The 26,103-nt window shown below is 36.8% G+C and overlaps 1 protein-coding gene across 4 annotated transcripts in view; it reads left to right on the top strand.

Moving 5' to 3' along the window:
* The window catches only part of NBEA (neurobeachin), a 533,052-nt gene extending 507,633 nt beyond the window's left edge, over positions 1 to 25,419 (top strand). For all 4 annotated transcript variants that reach the window (XM_064504927.1, XM_064504930.1, XM_064504928.1 and 1 more), the window contains 8 exons: positions 151 to 343; positions 3,704 to 3,775; positions 5,766 to 5,921; positions 6,814 to 6,984; positions 17,119 to 17,220; positions 20,468 to 20,664; positions 21,349 to 21,500; positions 23,627 to 25,419. In XM_064504927.1, coding sequence (XP_064360997.1) covers positions 151 to 343; positions 3,704 to 3,775; positions 5,766 to 5,921; positions 6,814 to 6,984; positions 17,119 to 17,220; positions 20,468 to 20,664; positions 21,349 to 21,500; positions 23,627 to 23,717 — 1,134 coding nt within the window. In that variant the 3' untranslated portion in view covers positions 23,718 to 25,419. The remainder of the gene's footprint in view (positions 1 to 150; positions 344 to 3,703; positions 3,776 to 5,765; positions 5,922 to 6,813; positions 6,985 to 17,118; positions 17,221 to 20,467; positions 20,665 to 21,348; positions 21,501 to 23,626) is intronic.
* The last annotated feature ends 684 nt before the right edge of the window (positions 25,420 to 26,103 follow it).

Here is a 26,103-nt window from a genome sequence, read left to right as displayed (position 1 = left end):
TCACTCGTTCAGATGCGCAGGTAGCATTGTTTTCCCTGTATGTGTACATGCTTGCCTGCTCTTTTTTAACCTTGTTTTCCCTCAGACCTTCTCACTAATTGTGTTATCCCTTCTGTTTTCTTCTGCTCTCTTCTCCTTTCTACTCAACAGTGTTTCCTTCCACAGAGTCCACTCATGTTTAAAGATCAGATGCAGCAGGATGTCATAATGGTGCTGAAATTTCCATCAAATTCCCCTGTCACACATGTGGCAGCCAACACGCTCCCCCACCTTACCATTCCTGCAGTGGTAACCGTCACTTGCAGCAGACTTTTTGCAGTGAATCGATGGCATAACACAGTAGGTAGGTTCTCACAGGCGCATTTAAATCAAATGTAAGGATCTTAACAGTGCACCATCTAATTTCAAGTGGAGTTTAGCTAGATAAGGGTTAATCTCACTCACCTGACTGTACACAAATACGTAGGAAATGTACTGTTTATTTTGGTCTGTGTCAAATAACCAAGGCTTCTGTTTTCTCTGGTGTCATTCCCAGGAACACTCTCCTTAACAGCAGCACATCACCATGGCAGCCAATCGATTTGTGGTTACATCAGAATCAGCCTGTGATATAATGTTTTTCAGGAGAGTGCTGCTATTCTTGACACAGCCTATATTAGTATATCCCAGGTTTCAGGAGCGCACAGTAGTATGCTAGAGGGTGTGCATCACTGTCTGCTATTTGAGAGAGATTTCAGGTCTGCTCAGGAGCTTGTCATAAGCCTTCCCCTGGGTCACTGTAAACTAATGTGGGACCCTAAGCAAGCCTAAGCAGCCGGACACCAAAATGCTCAGAGGAGAAGTTCACTTATTCCCTTCCAAAAGCCCATTCCATGAGGTCATTCTGAATCTCCTTCCCAGCCCTTCTGCTCGCATGTCTCCATATTGCCTCTAGGTCTGACCTCTCTCCTTCCCTGGACATGTAGGTGCTGAGGTTGTCCCAGGCACTGCTTAATAGCAGTGGTGGAGCCATGAGCTATTGCCCCACTCACAAACAGGTCTCGTTCAGTGACATTTTCTAAGGTAACTTGCTGCCGTGATGGCCTTTATGCTGCAGCATATGGAAACTTATCAAAAGGTTTCTTACAGCTGTGAGAAACAAGCTACCTCTTGTTTGTGAGAGTGTGACTCAGTAGCTGACTCAGGGACTTTGTAGGGGTCAGGCTAAAAAGAAAAATCCTCCCTTCTTTACAGCACAGGAGGATCCCCTAGTGAAGAGAAGTGGGCACTTCTGGAGAAGGACTTGTGAGATTTAGCTTAGATGTCTACCTCCAGTAGGCATAGAGGGATTCTAGATTAACTCGGATTTTAACTAGATTAAATGTAGATGTCTCCTCAGTAAATGATTAAAGTTAGGTGAAATAGATCCCACCTTTTATGCACAAGGCTGGCTACAGACAGATGTTACAAGCAGTGCAAGCAATAATTGGAGGAATGAATGGGATTTCCTTTATAGGCATCCATTAGAGGAACTATGAGAGTAGATAAAGCTAATGCTTACCACTGTGAATTCTGCAGGAGTAATACAAGTTTTAATGTGACTTTTATTCGGAATGATTAGCGTAACATTAACGTAAGTATTAAAGTTTAACATTTATTCAGAATTCTGAGCCCAGTATCAGAAACTATTCAAAGGTACAAAAGGTAGAGGCCCATGATATTTTCATACTCCTTTGGCTAAGATTGGTTGACTAGTCCCTAATGAGTTCCCCTGGATTCTTCAGGGGTGCTGCCCAGCTACTCTGTCCCTGTCAATAGGCCCTTTCATTCATGTCTCCTCAATTTGTTAGGAGACTCATTTAGTAAATGACTACCCACTCTCTCATCAGGACTGTGGGATTGATGGAAAACCCTAATTCCTACCTATGCTTTACTGAGAAGGAATCAAGGTCACTAATACTGCAGTAGCCTGAATCTCATGGGTTTCCTTTAAATAATGGTATTTAGTGGAGTCAAATAGTTTAGTAGAAATCATGTAGGTCTTTATGATGCATGTGTCTGTTGGGTTTTAGTTTTCCATATAAACTTACATAAAACATAAGCCACACTGCAAACACGCAGGATTCAGGTTGTGAACCAACTGTGAAATAAATTTGGCACCATTTATTTAAAAGAGATGACTACTTTCTGAATATATAATATGGGAAACAGACAGGAAAGCAAAACTGTACAGAAAATCAAAATTAATTCTAGTGATGATTTTACCTTTCACATCCCACCTGGCAGTGCCTTTTATTTTGCAAGAGGCTATTCCAGGACAGAGTATGAGTTTCCTAATAGTACAGTAATATTATTTTAATAAATCACAACACTAGCGTAAATGATTGATAGATTCATCGGCAGAAACCTGTGCACACAGTGCACGACAGAAACCTGTACACAGAGTTCTTTTACTATTGTAGGTTTTATGTACAGCTTTGTCTTTCTGTAAGAGTTTATAGCAGAAAAGAGCATTTACATACCCATCCCGCAGTAGAAACAAATGAGTCTAATATCAGTAAAAATCTGTCCCAGACTGGCTTGGTTTTGAAAGAAGAAAGAGAAACTAGGGAAGGGAAAGTTGGCCAAGCTATCTACATATTCAGTTTTCTTTTAACTTCTCCAGACATCTATTGCTGTAGTAGAAAATGACAATTATTACTGAATATAAAGGTTGTCAGTGGAGAGTTCCCAATGTGTAACATAAGGCAGATACATTTAAAATTAGTACAAGCTGTGCTCTTGGGCATTTGAGTTTCAGCATAGTCAGGAATTCACTCAAGCGCCCTCTCACTTTAATTCCTTCTTTATGGGGATAAAGGTAGATGCCATATAAAATCTAGCACTTCATCTCCAAACCTTCCTCATTATCTTTGATCTGTTGAAAGCAGTGCAGTTAGAAAAAGCATGAACTAAATCACACAGGGGCTGAGAAGGCAACAGTCTCAATCATGAGTTTGTTCATGTGTGCATTTACCATTTATTCTCCAGAACTCTGCATCTCCTCATATGGGGGATATTCTTGTGCAACATGGCACTTCTTGACAAAAATTGTGTTTTCAATAGTGATCACTGTGACTTATACAGTGGGGGGAGGTCCTCAGAAGAGTCAAAGCAATGCTCTCTCTGCCCTTGAAAGTGGATAACACCATAATGCAAATTAGAACAGCTTAAGGACCGCTCAACATAGAACTAAGTAGGGATAGTTGTGGAAAATTTACTGTAGTCCACAATTACCAAGCTTAAAACTCTCTAGATAAATCCCAGAAAAGGTCTGAGTTTCTGTCACTTACCGTTTTCCCTACATAAGAAACTCATAACTGTGTATTTAGTCCAACTATTTTTCTTTTCTGTGCTATTATAAAATCTCATCCAGTGTTCAAATGTAACAAAATGCTCTGTTACGCTATTTTAAAAAGTTACTTAATGAATATTAGTGGCAGCAGCAATCATAATGAATTAGCAGTCATATTTATACATTTGTAGTTACGTAAGTGAATAATTAACATATATTTCTGTAGCACAGAGGAAGAAATCTTAAAAGACATATAAAACAAGAAATAGTAAGAAGTTACCTGTTTTTTTGGATATAATAACCCCACAATGCAGTTTTAAACCTGAAAAATCATATAAAAATTTCAGGCAACAAGGTTCCCATGTACTTTACTCCTCCTTTCATTTGTAGGCCTTCGGGGAGCCCCAGGATATTCTTTGGATCAAGCCCATCATCTTCCAATCGAAATGGATCCATTGATTGGTATGTCAAGGTGAAAATGTAGCAAAATATTTGAAAATAGCATTTTCAATAATTATTGATTAAGCTACATTTGTATATTATGCTTCATTTAAGACAGAAAATAGGAAGATATTTATTCTTGTCAGTCCTGGAGAATTAAAAGCATTAGTGATTGATGTTGAATGGATTACATGAGTACTATTTGTTACTAACATCACTAGCAATTGGTATTTAAGAAACAACCAATTAAGTCAATCACATTGTCAGCCCATATCTGTAATTCTGTTCTCCTATCAGGTCGCATTAATACAGTAAAAGGTGAGGCTCTGACAGAGTTTACATACTTTCATTTCTCACCACTATTACTGCATATATCACTGCAAATTTAGATTTCTTTTCATTCAATTTGTGATTAGGGTTGCTTCAGTAGGTATTATTAAATTAATTTAAAAAAGATTGAGTTTTAAATTGATGCATGGTTCCATTTTTTAAAATCTAGGAGATACTTGAGAAAGTAAAGTGTTTTGAGAAATAAGAGGAGAATAGAAAATAATTGTGGCTAAAAGTGTTAGAGTCCTATTAAAGAGATTATAGGGACCTGCATTTCTAATGGTCATTATTTCTCTTTAACTGTAACTATTTGGTTTGGGGTTCTTTAGGAGGTATATTTTTGAGATAGAAATTATGTATAGGGAAGATTCTTAGAGCCATTTCTGAAGCATCAGTGAGAAAAAAAAGGCATTTTTAAACTTCTCCACATGAAAAGTTACCCTTTCTCTGTCAGTATTCATGTTTGAAAGGTATACAGGTTTGTCAGGAGAGTTAGCTTTCTTGTTCTGTATACTGCATTTGCTCATCTAATGATAATAGTTTTCAGATCTTCCTCTCAAAAGCTAGGGTACAACTATTGTACCGCCTCTTCTGGAAATTTGGATAATTTGTTGTTTACTACCTTTTAGTGGATGCAGGCAGGAGAAACATGTCTTTCAGAGTAGGTTTTATCTCACCTAACTTATCTGAGGTCAGCTGTCTAGATTCTCTCCATAGTTAATGGAGAAAGAGAAACTGTCCTCTGCAGTTGTCCAGCTTACTTTGCTTGAACAGCTCTTATAGCATGGGATGACTTACCATGTGCGGTGATGTCTCTCTCCAGTCAGTACAGAGGGAGCCTAGATAATTATCTTAGATTGTATACTGAACTTTTAGAAGCTGATATTAGGTGAGAGGGAACATAACTTTACTGTATTGCAAAATCCTGTGTGTTGCATCATGGGGAGTAAGGAGCACATTAGCTGATTGTGCCTAGTCCTTCCTAACAGCTCTATTTCACGACAGTCAGGATGGTTGGATTCTGCAAGGACCATTCATTCCTTTTCCTTCCATCTGGGAAGGATTTCCAGGTGACATTACTAGCAGTGGCCTGGCTGCCTGCTTGATGAGTAGGCAGTATTAAGAATGCACATTGGATTTAAATAGCTTCATTCGTTGAATTCTTACGTCTTTGATCCAGTTAAGTGTCTGCAGTTGCAGAGGGTGGGAGGGGGATGCACAGGTCACACAACACAAGCTGGGTATAATCCTTAGGAGGGGTAGCAACCACCAAGAATTAAATCTCTGAAGTTTTGTTATTGTTGACTTGGTATTATAAATGGACTTCCATCACGATCACTCTATCACTTCACTTTCCATCACAGTTGAGTTTGTTTTTTGGAGAGTACTTCAACGGAACACTTAAAATATTTCCACATATTATACAGTGCATCAGACACTAAGAAATTGTCATCTCTTGTAAAATCTTTTGTCTTATTCAGAGGGAAACAAGGAAACTCATAATAATTTCATATTTCTGACACCCATATAGACAGCTCTAAAGGTTCATATTCAAAATGCTTACTCAACAGCAAATTCACAGTTCATTGAAAGTTAAATGTATTCATTTTCTCCTGTAAGTGTATGACAGGAAGGTGTTGGAATGACTTACTTGTAAAATGTGTTTTGCATTTCGTTACAGCCAATAACTCTGGTGTGAACAAACGGCAGATCACAGACCTTGTGGATCAGAGCATCCAGATCAATGCACATTGTTTCGTGGTCACAGCAGATAATCGCTACATTCTCATCTGTGGTTTCTGGGACAAGAGCTTTCGAGTTTATTCTACAGAAACAGGTGACCCTAAATACAACCACCTGTTTCTTGTGTGCTCTTAGGTCACAAATGGGTGGTTGTCTTAATACCACCGTATCTAATGCCTATGCTTACCCTTCAAGACATAATAAAGGGCGGTTTAGAAAATCCTTCATTATTATCTGCTTATAATAGCTTTAGGATGCTTTTTTGAAGATACAGGAGGTAATATGAAACTGGAAGGCATACAATTTTGTTATTGGCAACTTTTCAAACATACATGCATATATCCAATCAAAAGGATGCACCAAAACTTTTATTACAAGATTTTAATCGCTGTATTGATTTTATCTCGATTTATTTGATGTAATAAGAAAGGAAGTTGCATGGCCTACTACCAGTAGCTGATATTTTGTTTCTTTGTCTTACAACCTAGCCTGATACCATATATTGCTAAAAACTGATTGCGGTATTAGAAAGAGATGACGTTCATAGTAAACCTTCATTTGACCTTAACAGAACAAATATACATTTTTAGTATACTAATGTATCATCATTATGAAAGAGTTCATATGTTTTCTATCTCATGCTTGTCATTCGCAAAATTCTCAAATAATATGTTAACACCATTTTTAAAATACTGATGGAGAAGTAACTCCACTTAATATTCAGTGACTGGAGCACTTGATTTTCAGAGATAAGGCTTGGGCTATGGAGTGACACAGAACACAGCCCTCAAAAGGAGCATGGAAAGAGAAACATTTTAGTTTTATCTTTCTGATATTCCACTTTGTTGTCGCATACAGTGAACTCTAAGGGACACTGGGCAAAAGATATATTTGAACTGAATATTTGTTAATGCTAACTTTAGTTGTACCAAAATGCTGCCGATTTTCGGAAAAATTGAATTTGTATCACTGTGTACTTCCTCCAGGAAAATTAACTCAGATTGTGTTCGGCCACTGGGATGTCGTTACTTGCCTTGCCAGATCAGAGTCCTATATCGGTGGTGACTGCTACATCGTGTCTGGGTCTCGTGATGCTACATTGCTGCTTTGGTACTGGAGTGGCCGACATCATATTATAGGTGACAATCCAAATAGCAGTAAGTATATCCCATTAAAAACACCTTCCTGAGAGGTCCACTATCATGTCTATTCATTTTTAGAATTCCTCTGCTAGCTCAAAAAGATTACCAAATGTATCCATTACTTCATTTATAGATTGCAAGTATCATATGAAAAGCACATCACATGGTAAGTAAATCATTGAGTACTAGCCAAATAAAACATTTAAAGAGCTCGTGCATAGTAACATATAGTAATATGAGAATATTTCTTAAGTTCACAATTGTTTTTATCACTTATAGCATCATGTCATCATAAACTAGAACAAGACAATTTTGGCCTTTAAGTGACAGGGCATATATCACTATATTCTGATGTTCCTTTCCTCATAAATATTTTTTGTCATTTTATGTCAGTAGCTTTTTCTTTTTGTGGTACTGCATGCTATTTCAGCTCCTTGCCTTCTCAAAAAAGAAATGTCTCACATATCTCAGAATTAAATTAGTCTCTTTGAGAAAGGTCTTTCTGTAGCAAGTAAACCTTTGAAGAAGCAATGTGATTGAATAAAAATAGAAAAAGATAAAATGTCAGGAAGAGTTTACACTTCATTTGCAGAGGACTTACTATCAACGCTTTGTATAGTGAAGGGGACACAATAATAATATTAATTTATAAAGAAGGACACTTAAAGTGCAATACTAATTTATAAGGTTCCTACACCTAAGCCAGAAATAGGACCACAGCAAAAGACAAAGGAACTTTTATCTATATACTGTAGCTGTTCTGTACAAGACTAAATCATGCATGTTTTTGTTTAAAGCATAGTTTTCAAACTCTGAATGTGATGGTTATTTTCAGCACTGTGATACTGCCTCTTTGGATAAGCACCTAACAATGCATCACTATCAGTTTTGGTCTTTGGTTCAAGTATAGACTGGAGGCAGTTGTAGATGTGTCAGTTGTAGACATCTAAGTGAAAGTGTTTCTTCAGCTGAATGTCTCATAGAAAAGTGTTTTCTTTATGTGTAACAAAGTATATATTTTGTTAATTTCACAGCAGCAGTAATTTTATTATGTTTTCATTTTCTTCCATTTATCTGTAACCAGAGCAATGAGGAGACAGATAAAAACCTGACTTGCACACCTGACTTGCTTTTGCTTTTATGAAAGAAAGAAAATGGAGGGGGAAAAATATAAAACTGTGTTGCCATAACAAATTTCTCTGACCTGTATGCATAGAAATATTCCTTCTTTTTTCTTTTTTTAAATTTATTTCTCAGATAGGAAGAAAGTCAGTCTGAAGAGTTTCATTTCAGGCAGACTCTGTTTAGCTTGATGGTATTTTGCTTATTGAATGCCTGTGTGATTCATATCAAGTATTGGTAATTTATGCTAAGAATCAAAAAAAAAGTAAGAGCTTGCTCCCTTCATTGAGTGGAAAAAAAAGACTTTTTTTGTGCTTCCTTTGACTATGGGGGGCTTGGGCAGCCTTGCCATTAGTACCTCTGTACTGACTGATACAAACATCATCCCCACTTCTTTTCGAGACAGATTTATTTTAGTTCAGATACCTTTTCGTCATCATGAGGATATCTGAATGTGAAAAGGTGGCACTTCCTGGAATCCCAGGTTTAATATCTCAACTCTCTAACTTTGAAAGTGAAGTGAACTTGTAATTTTATGAAAAGAAAGCCTGTCAGCTAGCAGAAACCATTGTTTGAAAACAAAACCAACTGTATGATTTACTCTCAGTCTCTGCTATCTATACTGATAGGGCACTATTTCACTTAAGAAAAGGCCTTATAGTCAAATTAATAGGAGATTGTGCTGTAGGTAGTCATGTCCATACAAAGGTAGCAGCACTCAGGAAGATTAAATAGCCAAGTTCACTGTGCCACTTTCCCAAAATATTGATCAGATTACTTACTACTCATGCTGAAGACCAAATTGCCATATCATCACTATTATTAGTATCTCTACTCATTGTATTAAAATTAAGAGGCATATGCTAATAATGTATTAGTACTGTGCTATAATCAGAACTTCATGTGTTGTAAACATATCCTGACAGACCTTTTCATAGCCCTATGGCTTTTGGGAACATACAGCAGTAAGAATAGATCACGTTAGTGATAATATGTTAGAAGCATATTCTGCCCTTTAAAACTTCTACAATCACTAAATATTCCTGTTGAAGTAATAACTACTAAATTCTGGTCCCTACCATGAAAAGACATGATAGCTTGTTGTATAAATGATTCCCTATATACTAATTTTCACGAGTGAAGTATTCTCAACAATGCTTATGAAGATATTTTTGAAGTTTTACATTCTTTACATAAAGAAATATTTCCTAATCTACTCCTCTTCTATATTTACTGCTAGAAGATTAGGACTTATCTTGTAGGAAAAATGAAAGTGAGATGTTCACTGTAGGTTAATTCCAATTAGTTAACATCTTTAGAATGAATTTCTAGAAAGATGTGGATGATATTTTCAGGAAAAAAGAAAAGGGGATTAGCTTCTTAAAAGCCGTCATCTGGAGACACAGATAAGGTATTTTATATAACAGACTGTAAGAAGGTGAAGAATTCAAAGAAAAATGTCAGGTATAGTAATTATCTGGGTTAGATACTTGACTTTATAATGATCTTTTAAGCTGAAAGAGAGTTAATTATCAATTTCAGCTTCAATGCATTCAATTACCAAAAGGAACATAAGTTGTTTCAGAAAACAGTAAGGGGAAAAAAAGCAAGCTCCCAGTCCTAAACACTTTATATAGTTTAAAATGTTGTATAGATGAGATATATATTATTTCTTCAGAAAACATGACAATCACAACTATTTATTGTGGACTACTCTGTGGCAAAAGATTATCACAATAAAGTCCTTACAATTTGTGCTAAAATTCCATTTTGCAGAATCCATGAGTTAGATGAAGTCTTTACTAAGCAACATATAGGTCAATAATCTAACCTGTCAAACTCGTCTAGAAACCTCTCCTAAACAATCTATGTATGTACTGTGCTCAGAGGATGACCTCAGTTATGTCTGTGGGAAATACTGAATCAGCTCTGGTTTAAAGAGGAGAATAGAAAATAATTGTGGCTTGGATAAGGCTCTTGCTGTTCCATGGCTGTTCCAGCTCAGCAGTTGACAACTTGCCTGTTAGAGTATGGTGAGCTTCTTTATAATTTTAAAAGAATTGTTCCATATCAATGCATTCATGAAGTTCTCACTTTTATTTTCTTGCAGTCCATAGCAAAGGGGAGTTTCTGGTTCAGTCTGCATTTCTCACATTTATTTTCCAGGCTGTGAGAAGAGTGAAATGTCACCAGATTTTAGATAATTTCTTTTCCATAAAATAACTTTCAAAAATAGCTTGCGTAATAACCGCATGGTTAGAATATTTGTCCAGGAAGTGGGAGACTAAGTTCTTGGCCTCCAGAGGCTGCGGGAATTCAAACCCACTTTTCTCATATTCACAAGAATATGGAGGAGGTGGCCCCCTGTGTACCTCCAGCTTTCATGGAAAGTATCAAGCAAAATTCTTTTCTCTGCTCCTGATGATTGGAAAAAATATAAATAAATCAAGAAATCAGGAACCAAAACTGCATACTTTCAACAGCAGTATGTAGGGCGTACCTTCTCCCTATTTGTCCTTTCTCTAGTCCAACAAAAATTGGTTTCCTGGCTATGTAATGGTTCAGCTGTAATAGCTGTAATAGAAAATACCTTTTCCTAGCCTAGCCTGGAGGTTGGTGCCTGGGGATGATCCTGGAAAATTAGGGCTGTGGCATGAATTGCTTTTGACTGAGGTGGAGTTGAATGCAGGTTTTCTTCTTCCTGGAAGACAACCACCATGTTTTTATGTATGTTTGGATCTGTCTTACTCCTTTAGGCTTGCTCAGATAAGTATGCACCTTTGGAAAAACAGTGAATTGAATGTAGCTGAATCATCCCGCCAGGGCCAGATACCTACTTTCTAAGCCAAAAATGGCCATCTGAAGTAGGTAATCTGAATCTGTACCTTATTAAATTGATGACCACATTATAAAAATCTGCTGCAGTTGAGAGAACAGTGAAAGGAATCTGTTTTCTTTTAGGAAGACACAGCACATAAAAATGATGTAATTTACTTATAAGCAATTTAGCAGCAGAGATTGTTATTCTTTTAAGTGATCTGGCAAATGTAAATCTTTGCAATTCTAAGAGGTTGAATAGAAAAAATATTGTTACAGAGTTTAATGATTTGGATTTTGCTTTTTTCCCCCTCTTATGATATGTAGGGATTTGTTTTAGCTGAGTGCTAATTTGTATACAAATTTCTTCTCACATAGCAACTGTATTAGTCATCATAAAAAGGAGCAAAGAGACTACATGATATGCCCTGGAGTTCAACATGTATCGTTATGGTTGTTTTATTTTTATATTTTATGATTGCTTTATTGAATGTCTCTTTCCAACAAGTGACTTTGAAAATGAAAATTATCTCAGAGTCTTTGAACAGATACCTAAGTAGATGATAGAACTGCAGAAGAGTAAGGGACAGATGCTTTCATCTGAAAGAGACACAAATTCAGAAACTAATTTGGAAGTGATAAAAATTAATTTGCACACTTTAATTGGAATCAGACTCCTGCATGAAAGAAAAGAAGGAGGGTAGGCAGCTTGTGCTAAAAGCTGATTGAATTTTTTGTCAGGTAAGTGTGTTGGACTTGGCTGCTTATCCTCTCGAGCCTCCCTGTGCAATATATTACATTCACCCTGTGACTGGTGTTCTTTAAAAGGATCAATGCTATTCCCGTTTTGTCCGTAGAGCCTGAAATTTCATTGATCTGGGGACCTGACATTTCTCATTACCTATTGTAGCTTCCAAGAGGATGGTCACAAGAGGTGTGAGAGTTAACCCTGATTTTTCTAACTGGGGTTGCACTGACCAACGCAAATATATTGTGTCTATTGGCCCAAAGCTCAGTTTGTTTAGCATTATAACATAGTCCTCAGAGGTACTAACTATTCCTCTTATCCCAGTAAGTGCATTCTGTATATACAGGAAAGACAGGATGAATGCTCCCCTAAAGGAGCTTTGTCAAATTAACCTGCACTTTTGTTTAAGTCTGCAAAGAATTCCACAAAAATACACTTTTATTCTTTCCTTTTTGAAACAGTTTAAAATTGCTTCTAGGTGAACATCCCAGTTTTTGTGAGCCTGTATCTAAAAAAAGTAGTTATTTTGAGCTCAGGATATTCACTGTATTCTTTTATATTCCTCTGCATTTTAATACCCTCTGACCTGCACTAGTTTAACCCCGAAAGGGCAGCAATTTAAAAATAGTCATCAGTGTGTTCTGTACCAGGTGAATGGCTATCTAAAGGCCTGCAGAAGCGTTTTTACACCCATGCAATCTACTCTGCGTGTTTAAAGAGTTATAACAATAATTGCACACTTGTACAATTTAGGTATTAATTTTTAAAATATGGCATCCTGGCACTATTCTGCCAGAGTGTGGTTTAGCAGATACTTACTTGAAGAACTTCCCATGAATCGCTCTCCCCCCCCTCACCCTCCAAGAATGACATTGCTAAAGCTCTTTGAAAATTAGTGTGTGACTTCTACTGCCATCATCTCTGCTCTAGTAGGCAAAGACATCTCTCTCCCAAGACTGCTGCACAAAGGTAAAAGAGCCAATAGTACATCTGAACTAATACAGTTATATCTAGCATTTTACCAACAGATCTCTGTGCACATGTTTTGTTGCATAGCCACTGGGGACAAAGCAATTTAGTGGCAGAAATAGGAACAGATGCTGGGAATCCTTACTGCTCTCTCCTTTATATATTCTTCCTTTTGGGGCTTGGGTAGTTGTAAGATATCTAAAAGTCCACCGGCCTTGGTGAATTGCAGTTATATACAGTGCCACTCGCATTGCTCAGCAAATAAACCGGTTCTGCCAAAGGTGAGATGTTGTGGTATTTACCTTGAATATTTCGCTGTCAGCAATCTTTTTTTTTTTTTTTTAATGATTGCTCCCTCATGTTGTGGGCATTGTGGTTGGCTATTTCCTATTTTGAAATCATACTTTTTGGATGTAGCCTGATCTTTTTGTCAAATCCCATGCATGTTTTTTTCTGACAGTAAAAATTAAACAAAACTGTTATATTTGCATTTCCGTGAAAGCTGTAGTAGTTTCTAAGATTTTGTTTTCTGAGAGGTATCGTTTCAAAAAGTGTTAATAGTAAAGGCTCTGTATTGTAAATGTGATACTTTACTTTCAACAAATAGTTCAGCTGTAGCCTTGCACTTGCTTCCATCAAAGCTAGCGATGAAATGGAAACTGGAATTTGCCTTGTGGTCTCACCTTTCTTTAAACAGAAGACTCCCAGATGTGTCCCCCGAGCAATCTGTACATAACTCCTGAAAAAGGACAACATGAGAAAAACAGGAATACTGTTCATCCTTTTTCTTTTTGTTTTTTCCTTACCATGAGAGTGCCAGCTGTTGCAGGAAAACCTTACAATGATATTAAGCATTATATATTTGAGAGAAAAGGGATATATTTTGTTTTAGACTTTGTAGAAGGACTTGTTTGTTTGGAAATATAAGACAGTTTTTTTTTTTTTTCTTTCATGCCCTCTAGTAATTCTGTTCCGAGGTGCTCCTTTGGGGAAATTATAGGGAGTTTACAGTTATGGTATCTCAGTTCATAGGTAGGATATTTTCACCTGCAATTCCCTCAGAGCTACAGCCTTTGACCTCTGGCTGCATCTGTCAGTGGTGATGTGACAGTGACAGAATATTTTGCTAGATTTTGAATGATTCCTAGAGTTCACAAGTTCTGTTCTTAGCAATAAAATGTAATATGATTAAGGCTCTCTTCCCCATGCCACAAATTTTCCTGTAGAAAATATCATTGAATACATTTTCCTTTGAGCCCTAAGGGGAAAAAGTCCTATTTTCAATTACCATCTGACTTTTACTTCTAATAATGATATTCTATTATTAATTTATACTTACTGGAAAACAGGACTCAAAGAAGATCTGCATTTCAGGACACTTATTTCTTATAACCATTTACCTTTGTAAATTGAATACTCCATCAAATATGCTCATTTTTCGTATTCTTACATTTTGCAGTTCCATAATGTTATACTATTTTCCTAGAAAAGAGTGAGGAAAATGTTCTTTTGAAAATTGCATTTTTTTTTCCCTTTTAAAATTTCTAACCATCTAATCATTTCAATCATTCAGTACTGCTAGTTCCCTTGTAGTCTGATGACCCTGCCATGTGCACCTCTGCAGTCTGCGTTTTAAGGCAAGAAAACCCCTGGGCATTATTCCTTCTCCATAATTTCCAGGAGGACCCACAGAAGAAAAAAAAAAAGAAAGAAAATGAGAAAATTCTAAAGTTTGTTGCAATATGTGTGGGTTTTTTTCTGTATTAGGCTATTGGAGAAATAAAAACATCAGAGGAGATAGGGTTCACAATAGAAATACTGAAGGGGAAATTACAACAATGTAAAACTCAAAATATAGCTAATCTTGAGTCAGATACATATAACATCTTTCTCTGTTTCCTCCAACATCCCTCCTTCCCTAACAGTAATGCCATGTTTTCAATTCATGTCTTCAATTTCCAGGCCCAAAAAATCTTTTTTCTTACAGGCTGGGTTAAGGACTGGGCTAGGATTTATTGGGATAGCTCTTTTCAGTAGAGGTAGGAAAGTGTTAATGTTCCTGTACAAAGTAATGATAAGAGCGTATTTGGCCTACCCTATACTACTGAATCCAAAACTGAGGTCTGTAAATTTGATTAATTTATTAAATGGTTTCTGTGGTGTAAATCTCTACAGTAGAAGACTAGATTCACTGACCCACAAAATTCTGTCCAAGCCTACGTTCCTAAAGCATATTTTTCAGAAATGCGTGCTATTTTACTTTAGATACTCCAGTAGTTCCCTTGTTAATTTGTTTTAGTGTTTAACTGTTTTCCAGTTAGGAAACTGCATTTTATTGTGATGTTGAAATGTGTGTAGCCGTTCACCCATTGGATCTAGTTGTGCCATTAACTGCAGGATAAATTTCTGAGCCATCGGACTTCTTTTATACCTGTAACTCACCAGATGCGGTAGTCAAGTCACCGCTCTGCTTCCCATGCAGTGAAGAGAGAAAGCACTTTAAACATCATGCACACTGCTATCCTACTGTCTATATGAGTTGTATGACCCTCCTTTGAGTTCTTTTTTGTAAATACGGGTATAAGACTTTAATCTTTCTCGTTTACAGTGTCAAGATAATTCCCTACTCCTAGCTGCTATTTTAGAGCATTGCACTGAAATCTTATGTTGAGGCAGTTACTTGCTATAAGCTCTAGGGACTATAGGCTCTATAAACCCTTCTCTGTCTCACTGCTATCCCAAAACAGAATCTCCTCTCCAAAAGCAGAGTTTGTGTTTATCTGCCCAGAAACTGCAACCTTCCATCTGACTGCATTCAAAATAAATAAAACAAATAAAAAGCATTTTGCTGCATTCTTATTATTAACAAGGCAATGCAGAGAACTTTATAATAATTACTTTCTCTCTTCATTAGACATTTCCCCATGAATCTTTGTATCAGCTGAATATTACCCTACCTTACCAGCAAAGATTGTATATTATCTTGTAGATAATGTTACTGGTTAGTATTTGGTCAAGAATCATACCCTGCTATTGCAACAAAATCATACGGTCAGTCATTGAATCAGTTTCTGAACCACCCACAAGGTCCTCAATGGGTTCTGTATAACACAGTTTTTAAATCAAAAAGTTGTACTACTAAGTCAAATGCCTTGAAAAATATATGTGGAGGCCATTTTAACACAGCCATCTTTATCAACTGTACCTGTTGTCCTGTCAAAAACAGACAACAGGCTTTCTTGACTTGCTTGACAAGATTTCCATTCCACGACAGCATGGTGACTGGCATTAATGAGATTTTTCCCTCTGATTCTTTGTTGACAGAATTCTGGATTAATCATTCTGTTATTTTGCCTAGGATTAATGTCACAGTAATTCATCTCTAGTTCCCTAGGTCATTTCTTTTATCCTTTTAAAATATTTGAACTGTACTGGCAGAGCTCCAGTTCTTTCGAATTTCCTCAGTTTTCTGTATTTCATTTGTACAACGTAAATATAAGCAGATGAAATCTCTGTTATCTAAGAAGTTGTTAATTTCTTCTTACTGTTTAACTTCTCTTTGCCTGGCAAGGTGATATCAAATACTGAGTAATTCTCTACTGCATACAGGAGTTTTTCTGTTAAGATATCAGCATTGGTTATTATTAGAAATTATAGAAATGTTGCTGTTTGTCAGCTAATGTTCCAGAAATGCCCCATTTACTTGAATGCACAATCCATGATAAAATAAATTTTTCTCCTGCATAGAGAAACTAAACATCTAAGGAGTTGTCTACCCTACTCTTTAATAAAATAAAATGTCATTAAAATGACACATATACCCACAGTGATATATAAAAATTGTTATATATCCATAACCATCTTTAGTTATAATTTTAATTTATGAGTATTCAGTGTGACTCTGAATGATTAATATCTATGCAACAGTAGTGTCCTTCTAGTACAGTACTGTTCCCCTTCTCTTCTCCTCCTACCCCCAATTAATGAGACAAAATATGGTCATTAATATAGGAACATCCTCAACTGATTCTTTAGGTTGTTCTTAGCAGAAGTCTAGAGACATATATGTTCAATAGCGGATCTTTACACTACAGCTGCTTTAAATACCATCACATTTTGTATTCTATAACTGACATTTAACTTTTGTTATTTTTAGATAATACAGCAGATCCCTAGTGCGTTCCTGTTATCCTTGTGTATTGTTATCAGCCATGCATCCATGCATTGCAAACAGCATGTAACCCATTACTTCTAATACAAAGAAGCTTGTTTTTTGTTAATGTGTAAATTAATGGATTTGGAGACTGTGCATGATATGATACCTGAATGCATTTTTCTCAGAAACCCAAGAATGACATGTAAGCAGATTGTACCTTCCTTTGATACTTACTGATTTAGGACAACTTAGAGCAAAGTTCTTTTGCTGTTAAAGCAAGTTTGGTTCAGAACTCATCAGTTGTTTCGTATTTTTGTTTTTGTTTTTTTTTCAACAGGTGATTATCCAGCTCCTAGGGCTGTGCTAACTGGTCACGACCATGAAGTTGTCTGCGTATCAGTCTGTGCAGAGCTGGGACTTGTTATCAGTGGTGCTAAAGGTCAGAAATCTTTTTATGATTTAAGTCTTAACATTTTTAGAGCCTTTCTTAATGGTACTTCTCAGTCTTCCCTCAAGCCATGTATACTTCAGTTATCCAAAGTCTCCTCTACCAAGATATGTTGTAATTCCTCTGGAATTGGCAGCTGCTTACTCTGAATGTTAATACTCACTACCTGTACGTAGGAGGCTTAGACACAAATTAAGTTGATCATTCCTTCCAACCATTAGCCTGCACTACTTTCCCCACAGATCTGGAAGAGTAGCTGATGTGAGTTTGCTTGTTTGGGAATCTGTGGACAGCATTTTATCCAGAAGACTTTTTTTCAGTGAGCAGTACTGCGAATAATCAGGACAGGACTTTGCATTTGATTTTTTTACAGCCTCATCTGTTAAAATTTTTTTAGTCATTTGTTCGCACATTTTCCCTGTTACTTATTTATAGAATTCAGAGTATCCAAGTTACTGATATAAATGTTCAAAATACCTTTGCAAACCTGCAGCAGTCTGCTGTATAACTCCAGTAATCAATGTAAATGAAACACTTGTTTAAACGAGTGTTTGCCTAATCTTTCCTTATTCCGTTTCTCCTTCGTTTTTGTCTTTCACTTGTTCTGTCCAGCTTCTCCTTTTCCCCTTAATTCCATGTCCACTTCGCACCCCACAGACTGCCTTCTCTCATTAAACTTTTTTCCTCAGTTTTGCAAACTGCATGCTTTTTTCTCTCTTTTCTATTTGTCTCTCCCTTCTTCAGTGGTATTTCCTTTGTGTTATGTTATCTGTTCTCCCTTCTTTCCATTCTTTCCTTTCTTTACTTTAACTTTGTCATCCCTTAAGGCTCTTCCTCCTTCCATCTCTTCCTATCCCATTTCCACTCCTCCAACCACATCCAACTACTTTCTTTCCTGGCTGCAGTGAAGCCTGTTTTATCCATCCGCATGGATATCTTGTACTCCTTTTAAACAAGTTTGCTGCTTCTGAGGGTAAGAACGACGTGATGTTTGTTCTGCTCTTCTGCTCTCAGCTAAGCTTCCTGGGTTATCCTCTTTTATACTGACTTGGAGCTCAACATTTATTTTCAAGCCTGAATATGAAACTTCTGAGTAAAGGCATTATTAATAGGAAATGCTAATGAGTCATTAACTCAAGTAACAGCATACTATGGAAGAGTGGTAGGCCAAATTGACATTTATGAAAAAAAAACACAGTGATGCTGAACACAAAGTTTTGTCTTGCAGTGGTGTTATTTCCTATCTTGTAAGGCAGCTTTATTTACTCTTACTGCCATAATGCTCTACGCTTTTAAACTATATTGTTGCAAACTACCTCTTATTAAAAGAGCTGGAATTTGTACTCAGCTCTCTTCAACTTCACTAATTATGTAATACTTGGGTAATTTATATATTTTTAGAGGCAAAGGTTGCTGGAGAACTAAAGACCTTCACATGAAATCCAGAGTATATCTGTAATTCATCCAGAGAAATGGAGTCCCATTCTGTCAGCTCTTGTCTCCTGAGTTGCTATACCTATGTTCTTCCTTTGCACACCCTATTCCAAATACAAATACAGAGAGAAAAATGGCTTTTTTTATTTGTGTTTCCTAGCGTATGCCTCTTTTAAAGCTTCTTATCCAGTTTCCGTCCTTTCCAGCGTCTTTGATTGCATTTCACCACAGCGCTGCGTTGTTCTGCCTTCCTGCCTGAGCGCTGCCCGTGCTGCCTGGCGGTGAGGAGAGCCTGCCCCTCTGGAGCCCTTTGTGTCACTGCGCTGACACACACAGCCCTCTGGAGAACGTGCACTGAGGCAGGGAGACAGCACAGATAGGGCTCCTCGGAGAAAATCCGGTGTATCAGGTTGATGTGTGCACGCTTTTATCCAACAAAGCAAGAGTGGCTAATCTATATGTCTTTACACTAGATCCTAGATCGGAAGATTTTCTTTGTGCCTTTTTTTTTTTGCTGTCTGTGCTGAGCCAAGGTAGTAGCAGTCTGTCAATGTGCTTAAATATGAAGGTATCATACTTTTATTTTGAAAAGGCTAACATGCTAATTATTCCAAGGGTAGCGGCATCTACTTCTCATAACATTCTGGCACTTCAGTATTTCCAAAGCTAAGACTCAACTATTTGAGAAAATAAATTAATTCCACTGCAGCTGTACCCCATTGACTCAATCAGGCTTGGGGGCTCTCTCTGTATAAGGCTTCTGCAAACACGGATGAAAACACGTACCAGAGGGCTCACACACAAATACATGGGCTGCGATTCATTCTACCTATGCTGCTATGTGAATTTCAGAGCAGTTAGAAAAGCTTAACATAAGGTGGCTGGGTCTGCCAGTACAAATTTGCTTTCAGGGTCATAAGCCAGTTGTATGAGGAAATGATTACTCTGCTGTCCAGGAGTATCCCATGATTCATAAAAGAAAATGTTTAGTATTTAGCATGACATATTACACTTATCACAGAGGAGACTCCTTTTCTTAGGAATACCGATCCCACTTTCAAAAAAGATTTTCACATAGATCTTAAAATGGAAATGGAATGGTGTTGCATCTAAAAATATACACTGTAGACTTCACAGTTGAGTTTTTCTTTCATTACCAATAATGAAAAGACATTAAAATATCATATTGAAATTCATCTGGAGTAAAAGCATTTGTAGTATGTTCTCCTGAAAGTTCTTATAGTCCAGATATCACAGTTACTCTGTTGGCTGTCTGGTGACGTTCCCTGTTAAAACAAGTCAGGACTGAAATCTATGTATGTATTGCATTCACTGGGGGAGAGGACCTACAGGAACTGCCACTGACTATAGGAGAAATATGCAGTGATACGATTATATGCCCTCTGGCAATTGCTCCTACTATGCACTGATAGGGCCCCATCTGTTTAATGTGAATGGGCAGGCTAAAGGGAGTTTGTGTTTTTTAAGAAAAGCAGTAAGACTGAGGCCTCTGAATACTTGGAAAGAGAAAGAATATTTTAAAAGATGATAGACTAATGATAATTACCAGTAGTCAAGTCAATAATAAACTATCACTTTCAGAAATGTATCTGCTTTCTTCATGCGCTAGCTCTTGCATTTTCTTTTCTGTTGTGTATTTTAAATTCTTTATGCAAGGTTTGCATCTTTTTATATCTATGCAGAATTAGTATGATATAAATGTATAGTATACATTTTCTCTTTGCATAGTGTATATAGTTCATATAAGCAACAAATGTATTATATATTATCTTTTCATATGCAGAAGGTCCTTGTCTGGTACACACAATTACTGGAGATTTGCTGAGAGCCCTGGAAGGAACAGAAAACTGCTTGTATCCTCGCTTAATTTCAGTATCTAGTGAAGGTCACTGCATCATCTACTATGAACGAGGACGGTTCAGCAATTTCAGCATTAATGGCAAACTCTTAGCTCAGATGGAGATCAATGATTCAACCAGGGTAAATCTAAATGCAAACAACCATTTGTTGTGTCTCGCTTTTATGTATTAAAATAAATTGAATTTATCTGCATTGTCATTTAAAGGAAATCACACATGTAAAATTGCCATCTCCTGCTTAAGTCATATTCAAATACAAATGCTCTTATCTCCATCTCCAAATGCAAAAGTGCACTTGCGTTTTTTCAGAATAAATAAGAAAAAATTATGATCCAACACAATTCCTGGAATTTTCGTTTGGAATTACATATCAGTGGGAAATATGTCTTTAAAACAAAATACTCTGAAATAAGTCCATTCTTCGTTTATTAGCCAAGACAAGAATTCATGCCTTCAGGGCTCTGCTCTGTCACTAGCACTTAAAACAGCATAAGGAATGCAGATCCCAGCTCTGCTTTAGGTGTTAGTGATGACATTGAGTATTGTAGGACAAACGCAGAAATGTTTTCTGAATTCAAGTCTTGGCAAATATAGTTAAAGAGCTTTTTGGTTCACATGGGAGCTATAATTCCGTATAATTTTAAAGTCACATAAGAATTTTATTTAAAATTCATAGATCCTAAATAGTTTTTGGGGGGGTAGAAGGAGGAGTAGGAGTCTTTGTTCAGTTGATGAAACTGTAGTAATATTGATTGGTTTCCCTAAATGCTAAATGTGTGCATGGTTTTGTCTTACTCTTCTGAAGGCCATCCTCCTGAGCAGTGATGGGCAGAACCTGGTGACAGGGGGAGACAATGGGGTAGTGGAAGTATGGCAGGCTTGTGACTTCAAGCAGCTCTATATTTACCCTGGCTGTGATGCTGGCATTAGAGCTATGGATCTGTCTCATGATCAGAGGTGAGTTTGTCATTAATATTTTTATATAAATGTAAAAAAATGCATGAAGTATAGATCTGTGTTAACTTTATGGTGTGAGTTCCTGGTGTGTACTCATATGAAGGGTATGATGCAAAACTGTGATCCTGGTTGTTACCTTGTTGATTTATATGACTCGACATTTTGTCTGATCCTAAGTCTGTTAATACATTAAGATGAGGTGTTACAGCATTGAAGTCAGTAAGCCAGATCCTCAACTAGGAAAATAATAGTAAAATTACATTAACTTAAGAAAATAAGCACAGCCAAGCTGTATCAGACCACAGTAGTGCCTATTAAAAAACACTTAAGAAAAAAGTACAAAAGTTTGTGGTACATTTCTGATTTTCAACCATGTATTGTTTGAGAACTTCTTCAAGTGGCATAAAGATCATAATGTGTAATACTCTCAGTAGATCTATCTGCCAGGAATAAGTGTAGTCCTTTCTTTTGACCTTCTCTGAGCAAAGGAGATGCTGTGTACATGCCTAGATATTTGCAGTGATTTCTGTAATACTATAGCACTAGAATATGCAATGTAAATGTAAAAGCTATACAAACCAGATCCCTCAGTCTTCTATTTTAAAGTGATTATAATGTAAACCTTCATGTTGCATTTATGCAGAGTTATGAGTGGATTTGCTCTTTACATCATTCATCAGTCTTACATTTTTTATTGATATATAAACTCAAGATGCAAAAAATACATAGGATGTTAAAAAAATCACAGAGCATTCATGTCAGTTTATTTTTCTTACACTTGCTATGCTATGTACCTGTTTGGTAAAGCAGCAAAAACACTTATAAGTCAAATACCCACCAAATTTATTCATATATGAGTAGATGACGTGAAACAAGATTTCTGTCTCAAACTTAGTCTAATCAAAACTAACTTACTGGAAGAGGCCTATTTGCTTCTAGAACTTTGCCATTTAATGCATACAGTACTGTGCTGTGTTTGAAGAGATTTGTTTACACTATGAAAAGATTCTGCTAGCCTAATTTCTATATCCCTGGTTTTAATACTAGGCTGTGAGGCCCCAGCTGAGCAAAGTACTTTAAGTACCTGCTTGGCTTTAGCTGCATAATTAAGCAGAGAATGGATTTTGTATGGTTTGATATAAGTGGTGATAGATACCTAATCCAATTTTAGAATTCACCTACCAGAAGTAGAGGGCATATGATAGTTGTAAAATCATCTCAACTATTTCCACCAGAACTACATAAATGTAGGGGTATATTTCAATATGAAGCTATTTAAGGTCACCAAGTTGTGATTAGCTCATGATTAAGGGATCAACTGAGCTGTCTTCACAGAGGCATCCGATTACATTTGAGAGGCTTCTGGATAACCCACCTAAGCCCAGCTGCCAGTCCAGAGGGCAGAACTCTCCATAGGTCTGGTTCAGAGCTGCCAACCAGTGTACGTGTCACATATCCTGGTGCATCTCAAATGACACCAGGTGCCTATAACTAGGCAACCGAATTGAATTCTAAAACATCTAAAGGCAGGTGTTTCCACAAAGATTTCTGCATGCGCACTAAGGGAATAAGCTGGCAGAATAATCAGTGGATTTACTCAGTCCTGCCTGTGGAGTCCAGAGAACAATTTAGCTATCCCTAAATTATATTCCTGGTGACCTGTAAGGAGCTGGTCTGTAGGCTACACTCAGGAGGTTGACTTGGTTGCCCACCTTTAGCCAGCTGGTACTGTTTGAGATGCCTTGAAGTATCTGAGGTATGTACGGAAATGGCACGTAGGACAACAGACCTAGTTAACACCAAGCCATTCTAGAAAGGCAGCTGGAGGGAAGGCAGGACACCCAAGAGTATCTCAGATGGCACCGTGTTTTCACCTATGGGAAACTGAATGGAGCTCTTGATCTCCATCGTGGGCATTTAGCTTCTATGTAGACACCTAAATTTTGTGTCTCCATCACAAACTCAATCCCACCTATAAGCTTAATTTTCATACAGCATTGCAAAAAGTGTCTCATTTTAGCTTTTTTACTGTTTAATGTAACCCACAGTTTGAGAAGGTAAAAGAGAGTTAACAGTTAAGTAAACAGTTACATGTATCTGAGGACCACCTCTTCTGTCTTCTTCAGAACTCTGATTACTGGCATGGCATCTGGCAGCATCGTAGCCTTTAATATAGATTTTAACCGGTGGCATTATGAACATCAGAACAGATACTGAAGTGGAAAGAAGAACTGACAGCCCAGGTAAAGCTGAGAGCACAAGTGCTGCAATGAAAGGTGTAGTCTCTGGTGGAAAAACACGTCTGCATTGACCTCCGTTGTACATTCCATTACACCCAGCAATAGCTGTACATTGTAGTCAGCAACCATTTTACTTTGTGTGTTTTTTCACAACTGAACACCAGCTGCTGAAAAGCAAGCTTATATCATGTAAATTATATGAATTAGGAGATGTTTTGGTAATTATTTCATATATCTTTGTTTATTGAGAAAAGGTAGTAGGATGCGCCACAAGAGACTTTTGAAAATTCTGAGGAACCTTGTGTCCAGTTGTTTCAATGTTTAGGCTATGAACCTAACATGCATCCCATCTCCAGCCTCTTTTCAAGCTGAGAAAAAAAATACGTTTGATACTTTGTACATCAGATGCACATCTTAACTTTAAAGGGATACTTTTGTAAAAGTAAAACCTTGTATAAAGAACAAAACTGTTTCTTAATTTTATTGTGGAATTACAACTTGCATGTACTTTAAACCTGATGTCTTGGAGGAACAGGTGCATTCACACAAATCAAACTGGAGATCTGTCTAAGGGTACAGCTTGTAGTAAAGGGTTGAATTTGGGTGCAAACAGTAATATTGACATTTTCACCAAAACATGTTTTTCACTTTTTGAATCTAAACGTTACCCCTTTGAAGTGGAATTCTGCTCATGAAGCATTTGGATGAAAAGCCATCATTTGCCATATTTATACTTTATACAGTAGAGAATAAATTCCTCCCTTTTAAATTCAAAGACTAGTAAAAAGGGAGCAAAGAGGGGAAGTTCAGTTTAATGCTCTGTAATGCTTAATGACTCCCAATGCATAGAAAGTGCTATACTTCTGGATTGTTAACATTTGGCATAGAAACCATTGTGGGAGAGAGCCTAAAATATTTTTTTTCCCTTATTTTTCCTCTGAGCAGCTTGGTTTATTTATCAGCCTTAGCTTCATTGCAAAGGTGACTGAGGTTATTCTTTTTGATTCTTCTGAAAATCTCACCTGAAGCCACATTCTCAGACTAAGGCACTTCATATTTTACAATACTGTACTGATAACTATCAGAATAATTTTCTGCACATTGTACTGATCAAATTACACACCCAGGGGTATATACACTTTAATTCATGTTTCTTCTTTGTATATTTGGTGACTGTATTGTCATAGATGTACATATTGTGTCGGTAGGGCTATGAGGCATGTAACAGGAATGTAATTTTCTCAGAATTTACACTCACTTGCAGTCATTTATTTAAAAAGATAATGGATTCTTTGTATTGGCACTTTGCACCAGAAACATATCATTATTTATTGATGTGATTACTTATTTGTTATCCACCTTGTATTAGTAAGTTTAGCACTGAATTTCCTTCTTCATTGTTGTTTGTATTTATAAGATTCAGAAATCATGGGGATCAACGTAATGATTAAGTTATTCATCACCAGTCTGTAAGCAATATCTTGAGTTTGTAGCTTAGAATTGGGAGAATATTGAACATCTGGAAGACAAGTTCATTTCATCTTGAGATCATGGTGAAATATTTTGGATATATAAATTCCTTAAGCTATTGTAACCATGTTTTATTGCAAAGATGTAAAATATGCCAGATGTGTGTGAGTTGGAAATCAAAAAGAAAAATAAAATATGCAAAGAATTCAGTGATTGTTTTTCATTTCAATGAACTTTTCATCAAAACAGTGATATTATCATTAGGAACAAACAAGTATTTTAAAAAATCCTCTTTTATATTCAATGTGTATGGCAAAAATTATGCATGTCTAAGTGGTTTCATTTCCTGTGGTCTCAGGAAATAAAACAGAGGTTACAGAGTGTATTTGCTGTCCTTTTGATTGCCAGTACATAAAGAGAAGCTACTAAAGATACTTTGATCAGCAGAAACAAAAAAGAATCAAAGCCTTTGAAAGGATATTTAGGATCCTTGTGAACAGGCAATAATCTTGTATAACAGACCTCACAGAGAGCAAAGATCTGATGAGAGCCATTCTGCATATCTCTCAATATCTGGTAAGATGGAATTAATTTAATCTTATTTTAGGGTGGAAAGTTAGTTATCTGCAGTCCCTATATAACAGAAGGAAATAGGTGGAATAAATTGCCTTCTGTAAACGCTGAGGTCCCTACAAAGATTATAGTAGATAACTGTAGATAGATAGCTATCTAAATGTTAGATTTCTCATTTAAGATGGCAAAGATAGGCAAAGTGCTTTCCTCACAATTAGAAAACTATTTATTGACTAAAAAGCAGAATAACAGCCAATGACTTAAAACCAATTTGTTGCCCCACTCATTGCCTCTCTCTTTAGAAGCACTGTTCTTTAAAT

This window comes from Dromaius novaehollandiae, chromosome 1 (genome assembly GCF_036370855.1).
Source record: "Dromaius novaehollandiae isolate bDroNov1 chromosome 1, bDroNov1.hap1, whole genome shotgun sequence".
NCBI lineage: Eukaryota > Metazoa > Chordata > Aves > Casuariiformes > Dromaiidae > Dromaius > Dromaius novaehollandiae.
Note: the sequence above shows the minus strand (reverse complement) of the source record. Positions and strands in the feature narration are given on the sequence as shown.